General features: G+C 42.5%; 1 protein-coding gene across 3 annotated transcripts in view; it reads left to right on the top strand.

Annotated features, from left to right (window-relative positions):
- The first annotated feature begins 2,291 nt into the window (after nucleotides 1-2,291).
- LOC121618914 (pleckstrin homology domain-containing family G member 3) overlaps nucleotides 2,292-13,352 on the top strand; it is a 32,653-nt gene continuing 21,592 nt past the window's right edge. For all 3 annotated transcript variants that reach the window (XM_041954558.1, XM_041954557.1, XM_041954556.1), the window contains exons 1-2: nucleotides 2,292-2,433; nucleotides 8,461-8,528. In XM_041954558.1, the coding sequence (XP_041810492.1) occupies nucleotides 8,480-8,528 (49 nt within the window). In that variant the 5' untranslated portion in view covers nucleotides 2,292-2,433; nucleotides 8,461-8,479. The remainder of the gene's footprint in view (nucleotides 2,434-8,460; nucleotides 8,529-13,352) is intronic.

Genomic DNA, 13,352 nt, shown 5'->3' with positions numbered 1-13,352 from the left:
CACACAGAAGATACACAGAAGTAAATAGTGACACAGTTTAATTTCATTTTACTTTAAAGTAACAATGGTATTATCCGAGCTCTCCAGTCTAAGGTCTACTGGTAAGCCATATCACTATGTTAAATCACCATATCAGAAAGAGTTCATATTACCACAAGAACAGTCTATGGGAACAATATGCAGTGCATGTTTTACCATTTATAGTCTAGTTGAACTTTTGATTCTATACACTAATATTATACTTAATTTTGATCAAATACACATTATGTCATAGAACATTTAGTCCCTACAATAAATATTCTGTTTATTTCCAGTCAGTCATAATCTGCAGTACTTTGAATAAGTATATTATCTTCTTACATCAATGCTGCAACAAGAAAGCGAGAGAAACATTGCCCCAGGTGACTACACAGCTCAGGAGTGGTTCATCTGCACACATTACCTGCAGGTACTGGACTGGATTGAATGCATGGTTGCTGTGAACTGACTTCTTCATTTTGTTAGATGGCCAGCAACCCTCTTTATGAAGTCAAAAATGAACCTGAATATTAAACAGAATATTACATTAGACTGGCACCTTCATAAGATCATACATGGTGGAAGACTTTTCTTTTCAGAAATTAATAAAATAATTCATGCTGCGGAAATCTTGCCTTGTACTGAACCCCATGACCTGATAAAGCATGTCCACAGCAAGTTTAACTGAAGCTCCAGATGACATCTGATGGCATTTAGGTGATTTCAACAGGACACAGCAGCTGGGTTTAGACTAAACCACAAGTGCAGTTTAAACTGCAGCCTCTGAAGAAACAATAATGGATCTTAGAGACTGTGTGAGTTTATTCCAGACAACACAGGTTTAACTCGTCTTAAACCTCAAACCACAACCCATTAGTCACTATATGCATTATGGTCTTAAGTTGTTTAACAGCAATATACCTATACCTGATACAGAGTTTTCTCATCTGTCAATTAACATATTGGCAGTACAGTTACTGATATTTTCTCACATTTTAATCAGAAAAATTGAATTACATTGTCATCTCCGGATGTGTAATATGCATGAGAATATGATAATCTACGCTCAACTTTCTGGCGTGCAGCAGCTGTGTTACACATTGGACAGATGCATTGTCTTTTCTAACCAGCAGATGGCAATATGGCTTATCAGTTATTCAACTCAGTGGCATTTTGCAGCAAAATCTGAATGATACAGCCCAAACAAACTCTGTTTCTTTGATTCTAAAGTCTTTGTCTTATTCAGAATCGCTAGAATAGAGCACATCTTGCTTTGTAACATATATTTAAGGCTATAAAGCTGCACCTAGTACTAGAGCAAGTTCATTCTATAAGATTTCTGCATGTGCATATTCCATCAGAAGCTGCATTTTCACAGTCACACTATGCTGGACGACTTTTCATTCAGCAAAGTCGTCCAGCATATTGTTTTCTTCACAGTCCGTATGGAGGCAGAGAGGGGGTTGTGCAAAGCAAAAACGCCCCTCTCTATTTAATCAGCCAGACATAAATTAGCACCCACCCAATTGATTCACTGAAGTCATCTTTTGTGAGCCCCACAGTTAACTGACCTGACCGTCATAAATGTAATTGACAGGGTTACAATTTATTATGTTCTTTCACAAGCCTGTCGTTGGTTTGCACATATACAGCCTATAGCATGAGTGGAAGTAAAAAATGCATTTACGGGAACAGTTTTTTTTTCACCCCTTTTTGAAACTATCTCATGCTGACAGAAACTATCAAACTATGCAGGCCAGATGTGAATATGTGGGAACACCTCTGACACTCTCCAAACAGACACTGGCTTGTCAAAAACAGGCGGTCCTTTGTTATATTCACTTGCTACTCGTAAATTTGAGACTCTTAAGACAGGTCGTCTTCAGTAGATAGTTTTCTTGCTTTTCTCGAGAACAAACTTTAAAGGAAAAAGTAAATATGACTTTATTGTTAATTTCTTTACTTTGAGGTACTTATTCGAGTGTTTTGTCGGGAAGTCACAATCGTGAATAAACAACAAAATGCATCCATCGAATATTATTAATTCACTTAGAAAGTCAAGTAATAACAAGGGACAATAAGAATACATACTTTTTACCATCTGTAGCCGTGAAGAGACAGAACCAGAGGACATTCGTATTCTTGTAGTGTTCACTTGCGGTCACTAATTTTTCGTAGGGCCGTATTTCCGGCAGGTCCTGAATGCAGCACTGATTCTCCGCAGTTCTTCAAAGATGCAGCCGTGTTCGGTGGCTGGACGCAGTGCGAGCTGATGACCTGTGCGGGGATGTGTGTGTCTGCGCAGCTTTTAACATGTGAAAGGAGAAACTAACTAACGGAGTATCATCGAGAAACGGCACAGGAACGTCTCACTGAGCACAGTAGTCGCTGGAAGGGAAGAAGTTGGCGAATTCGGTTGGTGAACTGGTTTTGACAACTTTACCAAATCTTAGCTAACTCAACGTTAGCTGTTATGCCAGTTAAGCTAACTTAACGTACATGTCAGAGGGGTTTCTCGCTGTGTTCACTCTGTCGATATTAGTAGTGTGTTTTTGAGTGTTGTTGCAAACCACTGGACGTTTAATTAGCTTTGTCAGCCGCGTCTAGAGCTGTCGTTAAAAGAGGAGAACATGGGAGGCTGTGAAGTGGACTAGCGTACATCCATTTCAGCAAAACTGACAAATTCAGTATGAATGTTATTAATCGCCTGCGTGCGCGTGTTTTTTTCTGCTAACGAATCACGAGCCCGCTTTGGAGTTGTGCAGCACTTGAAAACATTCAGGATGAGCTCCTCCGCTTTTGACGCTGCTTCAACGTTACCTACAGATTTTAGGTGCATTTCTTTGCGTAATATAATATCACAACCTCCAAGCTGTAAACCCCGGAGGGTGCAGGAGTTTCAGTCAGATAAGATATGTTTGTCTTTTAATCTCAGTTGAGTGAACTTTGATCAGCTGCCTTTTTTTTTTTGGATGAGACTTTTCCACTTGAGCCTTGCTGTCAGACTTGCCTTGCGAGACAATCTCACCTCCATGATGCATTTGAGTCATATGCCATTTCCTCTTTTCCCTGCAGCCCATTCCCACCCCCTATGGTGCCCATGCGTGGCCCCGGCAAACCTAATAGCTTATTTCTAATGAGCACCCCAGTGAGACACACTGAGGTTTTAAATGCAGCCTATTCATAGGTCAATGACTTTCCCCACCAGCTGTTGAAGAAGAATGGGACAAAATCAATCAGTTACCAGTGAAAAGTTCCATTTTCTACTCCTTTGACCTCACTTGACCTTTCAGACAATAACGTCTCAACTTCATTTCAGATAAATGTTGTCTCCGTGTGATAAACAGCGCTCCCTTCCAGGTGGTCCAGACAGGAAACTGCCCAAGTGTATCTTGGATCTCAGAGTTGGCACTTAATTCCTTCTTCCCAAGTCTTGGTATGCTGCAGCTGTGATAAAATTACCAGAGCTGCAGAATGCGAGGGTGGTTTCATCGACGGAGACCATACAACTTTAAAAACCAGCATCTGGGCTTTTCATCAGCCACCTTCTTTATTATTTCGTGGTTCAACACTGATTGGATGCTGCTTAGGACTGACCTGGGTCTCGCGATAACGTGAAGTTCCAGCTTTTGCAAGTTAGAGCTAGGATTACACTGTGAGGTCTACTTTAAATGGGACCTGGCATCTTTGTGTTTGTTTAAAAGTGAAGTGTTTGTGCTATGTGATTTGGCATTCCAGACACCCAAGGGAGGTCTGACTCTGTCATTCTTGTAATGATGTTGACAAGCCCCACAAAGGCGTGAGGGAGCTGTTTGCCGGCAGATGTGGTGTAATACACCTTTAAATGGGCACACTCCAATTCTATTTGAAGAGTTGCTGTCTAATTTTACCCAGCAGCCTTCTACTCTCCCCTCCAAACTCTACAGGACATTATGGAGGACTGCTTACCCAACTACTTACTACTGGTGTCTCTATAATTTATAATGTTAAAGAACTGGAGGTCTTCACTTGTCATTTGCCAACTAAGATGGCGCTTGCCAGCTTCACATGCCAGGTATGCCTTCTGTGATTAAAGGTCATTGATGGGGAGGTGAAAATTGCTATTCATCCCTTTTCAGCACAGCAGGCAATGATTATTCTCCCATTAAGGGCTATTTTGGCCTGGGTGTACGTGCACCATGTGGACAAAACTCCTCGCAGTGCCCTGTGGGTGTTCATTGGGATGGATCGCTTATCGCCACATCTAAGCAGCAAGCTTAAAAATGCATTGAACTAAAAATAAGAGTCTAACATGTTGTGTGTCTGTGGGAAGTCAAGTGTTTGGGCAGTGCTTTTGTGGAAGCTGTGGATTTGATTGAGATGAAGGGAGAGCGTGAGGGTTTATTGTTTTCCCCAGTGAATGAAAAGCTGTTAGTCCCTTAAGGCCTGTGTGTCAGGGGACAAACTGCAGAAGTAATGTGGGAAAGAGGGCACTCACAGAAAAGCTGTTTGTCAGGGGATATTTTCTGCCGGGGTAGACAGGGTTAGAGGGTGAGAGAGAGGTCTTGCAAGATAAACATTGCACCAATGCTGAAATAATAAAGACTCTGTCTCTGTTAGCCTGCAGGACCTTGGACCTCTGCCTTCCATGCCAGGTTTGATTTTTATTTGTCCTAAACATAAACATCCGTCCTGACTGATGGTGCCTTACAGAAAGCCGCACCACCATGTCTGACTGGAGACATCCCAGGGGGCTTATGTCATACTTCTAGAACCCCCTGGGCCTTGTTGGGGCAGACGGTGAATGCAATGTGATGCGGTAGGTCTGCAACAGGAATTCTCTGGACTATTTTTAGCTCTCCCCTCATCAACTTGTTCCGCACGAGGAAAAAGATATTTGTGCTGTTAATCGTTGCACAAAAGGCTGATTAAGTTCTCTTTTTGGATTCAGATGCTGTACCCAACTTGTATGTAATCAGCTGTGAGCATCATCAATGAGCAGTATGACAGCTGGTGGATGGGAGTTTTCTTTGGAGGCTCCGCAGTTAGAATAACAACTCAGGATTTAATGTTAATGGTCTTTTAATTGGCAGCATCCTTGGCATCCAATAACACTTTTTTTTTCTTTTGGTGTGGTATGGTGTGACATCCTCACTGACCTGTCTGTGCCCACTGTAACCCTTCCTGAAGAGACAGAGAAAGTGACATGTCTGCCCAGGAGCAGAAGTCTTGTTTTGCTTTGGCTTCCTCTGTAGACGCACTCAGTGGTTTCACTTCTCTCATAACCTTGACGGGCTGTCAGTGGTGAAAAACGCTCCAGATAGTCATCACCCCCGAGGACCCTTTAACATGTTAGGTCTATCTGGGAGTTAGACTTTTAACACATTTGTGGTGATGACTCAGTATACATTTTCTCTTTATTTGCATTAGCACTGCTGTATCTTACCAGCATCTGTCCCGTTTCAATCATCTGTTTGTTGTGTTTTAAAGAAAGGAATTCAGGCTTTGACTGCCTGGATCAGTGTAAAGCCTAGCGATTAGAGGAACAAGGAAGTTTATCACCCCGTCTGAAGAAGCGATCCATTGCAGTTCTTTCTTTTGATAGTCATCAGATTGGTTGTTGTAGCATCTGTCTTCAATTAAGGGGCAAGTTGCAGATTCCCATGCGGGAGGTTCATGCTGCGGGTAGTTCAATCATCAGCTGTGGGAACCAAATGCTCTCCATTTGTGTGAAATGACAGCTAGCTCAGGCACAGGTGGTCAGCTTGGCATGAATGTTGGTCTGTGTGTAGTGTTTTCTTTAGGATTTGAAATTCGGCCGTGCCCCCTCCCTATGAAAACAAGGTTTTGGAATTGCCATTCAAACAGGAGGTGAAAATTAATGAGTCAGGATTGTTGAATTTTGTCCAGATGTGTTACGATTGTGGGTTACACTGTTTTATCATGTCCTGCTAGACATAATCAGACATTTTAACTTTCTCCACCCAAACCATTTTCTACACCTACTGACAGCTGTTGATAAGACATTGGAAAAACATTTTTAAGACCCAGACGTCTACAATATATATAGGTTTTGAGCCTATTGTTCCTAGTCTAGCCTCTCATTGACCAAAGACAGATTAGCATAGTTTTGGTCTGGTCATTAAATGGGGTTAGCTCATAGGTCACGGTGGGTGGGATTATCAGTGGATTTTATTAGTTCACTGTTCACTAAGACAAGTTCAAAGTATGCCCCTCGACATGAATACTACTCCTGCAGGTTACACAAACTAACCCACCACTTGAAAACCAATTGCCCAGGCTTGGTCAAAGGCTGAGGAGGCTTCATTCTTAAGGAATGTCATTGCAGCAGGGCTGCATTGACTGAGCATAGATTTGCCTGTTTTAAAGCATATTCTTTGCTCTGAAATATGCAACAAGATTATCGATTTCAATCAGATCCATACTGACGACAAGGCAAACAGATTAAAATGGTGATGTTTGCTGGATTGTTCAATTTTTGATGATAAGAATATTAAAAATTGGACATTTTGTTCAGAGTTTTCAGACCCAAAGTGCATGAAGCACACACTGGACATTGATTAGATTAAAAAAAACATTTGTCATTTTTGTTGAAACATCTGAAAACGTTCATTACATTTATATTAAAAGTATCCTGTGGAGGTTGTGAATAAACAAAATGAATGTTTACTTTTTCCTGCCAAATTGCATTGTGTGTATGTGTCCCTGAGGCTTAGCAAGCTTGCTGAATTAATTTCTTCTTCTTAATCTTCATCTCTTCTTCGTCTTCTTCTTTACCTGTGTTTTTGCATTACTAGGTCACAAACAATCAGTGAAATACCATTAAAGAATCTAAATTAATGCGTTTGTTTCCTGGTACTGTGTGCCTGTGGACTTATATGCATGTGGGTCTTTGCACAATATTAATGAGATACAAACAGAAGGGGACACTCTCATAAAAACCGTGCACAGCAGTGCTGGTAATGGTCAAAGCCTCCACGGGGTATATTTTAAGTAAACAAGTCAAACATTTAGTTGGCTCATGAGTCCAAAAAAGAGCCAACATTTCATTTTGCCAGGATGGATGCAATTTTTTCCCCCTATTTACGTGTTGTGTTTTGCTGTCGATATAGAAGGAATACAAAACAATAATAGTTTTATGGCTGCTGGATTTCTTGTCAAGGAAGCGAGTTTTACTTGAGTCCAGGCTGCAGCTGCAGGGACCCTACAGTGAAGCAATGATCTTGATGTGTGGATCCAGCTCTGTGATTTCTCTCCTTGCATTCCTGCACATCTTAATTGGCGAACCTCCTGGCAGTGGGCTCAGTTTGGCCTCGGCTGGCCTGGCTGTCAGCTCGGCACAGTGGCCAGCAAGCGCACTAGGAACAATGCCCATCCTAATCCCTGAAGAATTCCCACTCCTCTGATCTAGCTGGCGCAAGAATGTGATGTTTAAAAGGCCGGAGGCTCACCAGGAATCACAGGGAGACAAGTTCTCATGCACAGTCTTCCATGTTAATTTGTTTTAAGGAGCCAGAGAGGCAGTGATGTGAGAAACTGGCATCACAGTGGCTCCGAGGGGACACACCTCATCATTAACAGCCTGGCATGAGGGATTAGAAAAATCCAGGCCACCGGGGGTGAACCTGTAATCTCACGGGACAGTTACACTGACAATGAGATAACTTGTTTTGATGTGACATGGATTTATTTGTAACACTTACTGAGCAAATTTATAGAAACAAGACAGCTTTATATAAAATGTACTTGTTTTTGTTGGCCTCGCCTATTTGGTTCTTCAGTAATTTATGTAGCAGGCATTATTTATCATCATATTTATAGTAGTGGTCTTTCATTATTTATCATCATATTTATAGTAGTGGTCTTTCTTTTTGTAAAGCAAATTGAAATGCTGCTTTTGAGGTACACATCAATTAAAGATGCATAATTGATATTTACATAGCTCAAATTGCAGTTGCAGAGGTTTGCAAATGTCAAATCCTGTAACAATGACTTTATAGCTGCTAAATCTCTTGCGTGTGCATTCATGCTAAATTATGACTGTTGTCATTCCAACCCCCCTCCTGCCCTTTCTCTACTGATTAGCATGAGCTTTTATCACAGTTTCCTCTACTGTGCATACCTCAGCCCCAGCGCTACTATACATTAGCAAGTGCCTGGCATGAGCCAATGCAGAGCAGTGAGTAGGGGAATGGGAAGAATTTCCTCTTTGTATAAGACCTGAATAGACTGAACCTGGTTTGATTTCAGTGAGCAGGGCTAGGCTAGTGTAGAAAGCGTGGCTCACTTGACAAAAGGTTAAAAACTTAAAAGACTAACATAAAGTAAAGACACGTTAACAATTTTTTTTCAACAATGATAAGCATTGTGTGGCATTTTTACTGTACCTGAAACCCTGAAGTGCCTAGAGTCTTTTTGAGCCTTTGTGTTTTGTTTTGTCAGCTCCAGAGGCCTGAGTGCCATGCCAGAGGGGTCCCATTCTGCTCTCCACCAGGGCCCAATGGGGGAAGGTAAGATCAATGCAGTCACATTCAGTATGCTCTGTTAATTGCGTCATGTGAATTGACCAGTCTTATGACATGGAGTTTTAATAAAATAGATTATTCCTCATGATATATCAGGTTACCCAGGACATTGTACAAACACAACACAGAAGTACAGCAGAGGTGAATGGAAAAATGCTTGAAATGGAAGAATAGAGGAAATGTAGAGGCTTTGAGAGGCAGTGCTGAGAGAGCAATGAACTTCCCTCCTACAGTCCAGACTGGCAGAGAGGCTCTTTGTGTGGCTGTGGAGCTTGTCCAACCCCCTTTCAGAGAGCAGAAACCCCTGAACACTCGTACATCAAACCAGAATGTGTCAGAATCACAGACAGCCAAGATGGTTGGTCTAGCCAGCGGTGCTGACCTTGTATGCTGGGGGCCACTCAAATTACATATTATTTTAGTGTTCATTATCTTCAGTCACAGAGCCACAGCATTGACACAGGGCCTCTTTGTATCTGTTTGCCTGCTCTGTCCCCTTAACCCCCCCACCGCCCCCACTCCTCCTCTTCTCTCTACTGAACACATTTGGCACAGGGCTTCCCCTTTGGCTGAAGAATACCAGCGTGTCAATGGTTCTCCTTTTCCTCTGCGCCTGTCCCTTTGGTTCAGCTTTGGCCAGAGGAGGCTTTTGGCTGGGGGAGACGTGTGCCGCCCTCATGAAAATGTGTCTCTATTTCCTCAAAAGGCCACTCTGCACCAACCACACGTTCTCACAGCTCATTTTGCAGCTCAGATGTCCAGTGTGAAATCACCTTGGCCTGACAGAATACCCACTTGCAGCTGAAACTTTTTCAGACTGATTTTGTTTGTGGGCCAGTTGAAGTTAAAGTGTGACTTGCCTAGCTCCCCTGCTGTGGATGGATGGATGGTAATTAAGGGGCAGGGTGGCTGGAAATGCGCTATCTGTGAGAGGTGATGATTGGCTGTGGTTAGCACGCAGATGGTGTAAGGAAGCCCCCTGTCTGGTCAAGGTAAACAGTAAAAAGGTTGTGGTAGCTATCCAGCTGCGATTCGACACTTGTTAATATATGGCAATGCTGGGGCTGAAGTATGCACAGTAGAGGAAACTGTGATATGAGCTCATGCTAACCAGGAAAGAAAGGGCAGGAGGGGGGCAGAGTGACGACAGTCTAACTCAACGTGAATAGTTGAAGAGTTTTGAAATGAAAAGAAGCTGTGTTGGTAATTTTCACTACTAGCAGGCTTTGGGTGGCACCATGCATCATTAGACAAAACCAGCATAAAGGAAAATATTGCTCCAAGATCTATCCAGATGTTCTTTTTTTGCTGTTATTGTTCTGCAGGTTGAATTCCCTTTTCCAGAAGAATTGGATGAAGGGAACCTACATTAATAATTTCCACCTTAGCTAAACTTTCATCAACTTGTTGGAAATGGGAAGCAGCTTGAATATAGACCTTGCATACCACATGTGAAATATATCAGGCTAAAAAGCTAGTGTGACATGCATTAGCCCATCAATCCAATGTCAGGCTTCAACAGACCTGAGGCAGCATGAAGCACCTCTCTCAAAGATAAGGGTTCCCTCTGACCTACTTAACCCCAGGCAGGAATGTAGCTGTGTGTGCAGAATGTACAGCTTTAAAGGGGTTTTGGGGGCGACAGATGGATCATCTCCATTCACTGCAGCTTTTCCACACCAGTGGCCATAGGGTTGTGGACATAGATATATGATGGCAGGGATGGCTGCGTCTCTGAGTGGGCTTGTCAGTGGAGCTCTTGGACTGGAACTCTTTCTCTGCTTAATTGCCTGTAGTGTTAATCACAGGCACCCTCAGGTGAGCCTGCAGCAACTCCTGTTTTCAGAGTCATGCATGGATACCCTGCTCCCCCCTGCATGTCCACAACAACTTGCTAATTTTGCATAAGTTCATCATTACATAACATAGTGAGTAGAACTCCACATTCACTGTATTTCATTTCATTGTTGGGCTCAGACTCCCGTACTCCTCACAAAAGCATTTATTTCAATGTAAATGATTTTACAGCCTCCTACAATGACATTCCTCCTATAGAGCTCTTCCGCTGGATTACCCACATTAGTTACAGGCTCTGTGCTTCGGGTGTTCCTGTTAGATGGCCTCTTAGAAACTCATTTGAATCAATAAAACTATTTATCAGCTTCCTCCATAACACTTAGCATTCAGTTGGCGTTTTGCAATCAGGCATGCAGTGCGTTAGAATATTTTAGTGAAGATGTAATAGTAAACACAAAAATGGCTTAATGATATTACTTGTATGTTATTGTTTAAGATGATTTATGTAATTAATGCTGTTTCTTGTATTTCAAAATAGCATGACAAAACATCTGTTCTGTGTTTAGTGAAGTACACAAAAGACAAGTAAGTAACTGCCAAAGCAAACTATGAAAATCTTTATTTGACTGCTGTGTACAGTACGTGTTATTGAGGCCTAAACTAGAGGATAAACAGTGTCACACCCTTTATAACGCTGCATGTGATTAACAGCTTGATGTGAAGTAAATGAAGTGTCCTCTCCCCTCCACACTTCACACAGCTGTCCAGCCACCAGCCTGTGTGGACTCTTCAGTGAGGCGCTAACAGGACAGCAGTTTGGTTGTAGACTATCAAATTGGTGGTAAAGTTTACAATAGACTCACACCTCAGGGCCCAGATGGTGTGTGATGTCCAGAGGAAATGAAAGTTTTGAATAGATCCGAAGCAGGCTGTGTGCTAGTGTCTGAAGGGCTCTTGGAGGGGGGCTTGTTGATGGAGGAGTTTCCTAAGTGGATCATCACATGCCTATGCACTGAGGTTAGCTGGCACAGCTGGATCCTTTAAGAGCCAGGGTCGAGCACACGAGAGGTTTACAGGATTAAATTTGAGCCTTTTGAGGTGTTTTGTCCATTTGGTACGTTGAGAATTCTGCCTCTCTGAAACATGTCAATCTTCAGTGTCATTCTTACAGTGACCTTGTCCTTTCCCCATCCAGTTTTTTGCTATAGGAGCCTTTTTTTGCAATCATGGTCGTCTAATCCACGAGTCCTTTTTCTATGTAAGGATGTCAGGAATCTAAAAGCTCTAACAAATGCATCTTGATGTTTAACTGTTATCAGTAAATGGCTGAAATCTGTAGACTGCACAAAGCATAGTTTCACTTTTAGACACCAGAATTCCCCTAAAACTTCCCAGCATAATGTTATGACCTTGACTGTCAGTGTGGAATGCAGGTTCAGTTTGTGTGTGTGTACTCAGCCCCTGTTGTCCACTAGGCTTTATTTACCGACCTTCAGGCTAATTATTAACACAGCATTATAAGCTCCTTGTGAGGCCAAAGACAGGTGTAAATCAAACCATCTTGTATGTATGAATGGCTGTTTCAAGCAGAAAACCCCTTGAAGTGGCCTTAATTCTTTCATTCATCAAGGGATAAGAAATCAATCCAGGCCATCGGCCTCAGTGTCTGATCTCCAGTGTTCTGACCCATGCTGTTTGATAATGGTCTCTGAAGACTCAGGGGCTTAATCCCCGGAGGCACCCTTCATGCTTGTGCCTCCTGGCCTCCTGAGGAGCAGCCATTCACCGTTGCCAGGTGGGGAGGAGTTTTTCCCAAGGGGATCAGAGCAAGACTACCTCCCCATCTCCCAACAGCCACTGGGGGAGGAGTTTAGTGCCAGAGTTGTGGAGGGGTGTTGAAGATGGAAGTTCAGAGTGGATCTTGAGGGACGGAAGGGCTTTATTAAGATGTACTGCAAAACACGAGCCCCTCTTTACCCCCCAGTGGAAGATAGGTCACACACTGTGCCCTTGGCTCTGAAAGAGTTAGCAGTTTAGCAGTCGCGCCAAGTGCTGGATTGAAGTAGTTGTTGTTGGTTTTTTTTTCCTTTTCTTGAGAAGTGAGTGAGCTTACTAATCAGCCAGTTCGGAACAGGGATTTTCCACCTTGTTATGTGGTAATGTGGGATTTGAAAGTTGTCTTTGTGGCCACAGTAAAGAAAAACAGGTGAAAAGATGATGTGATTTAAACTTGTTTTCTGTCAAGGAAGATGAGGGTATGTTGTAAGAAATGTTGTAAATGTTACTGAGGAGACAAGTTGGTGAAGTTGCAACACAAACCTTTTTGTCCTCAGGGGATTGATGTAATGTATGAAGCTGCCAAGACAGTGCCAGGCACCCAGGAAACAATTCCTTCCTAGATGATCCTCCCAGATGACTCAGTGTGATGAAGCTAAGCACTAAAATGACCAATATTTCACAGTTCTATCGTAATTGATCATGCAGTAACAGGTATGATCAAGCTAGTGTTCGGAGTAGGTCTATTTAGATGTGATTCATCGTACGCTGGGTTCTAATTCGTTAACCATTTGACACATGAGTCAGAGTGAATCAAGCAGGAGCAGCTGTGTGGAGTGTTACTAACAGAGCAGGCAGGGGCTTGTGTTTTTCAGTGAGATGTTTTGTCCACAGTGCTGTCACTCTTACTTTTGTTTCAGAAAACAGTGCTTAACACTAATGCAATTGACAGACTTACCACCGGCAGCAAAACCTTTAGAGCAGTCAAGGTGCTTCAATCTGGCTTATGTTACCCGTATCAGATTTCCAATGAAGAGAAAGTCATTTTTTGATGCTAAGAGCTCCTGCAGCTTTAGGATAAGCATTTGCATGCTAAACATTGATACATGCTGTGTTGTTCCTGTTTCTTTGCCCCTGATTTGGTTAGAAAACAAAAGGCTGTAAGCCAGACAAAGGAGGAACTTCTGGGTTATTTTTGGAGTCTCAGGCAAATTTACAATGAAGTTCGACTTGGGG

This window comes from Chelmon rostratus, chromosome 15 (assembly GCF_017976325.1).
Source record: "Chelmon rostratus isolate fCheRos1 chromosome 15, fCheRos1.pri, whole genome shotgun sequence".
Classification (NCBI taxonomy): domain Eukaryota; kingdom Metazoa; phylum Chordata; class Actinopteri; order Chaetodontiformes; family Chaetodontidae; genus Chelmon; species Chelmon rostratus.
Note: the sequence above shows the minus strand (reverse complement) of the source record. Positions and strands in the feature narration are given on the sequence as shown.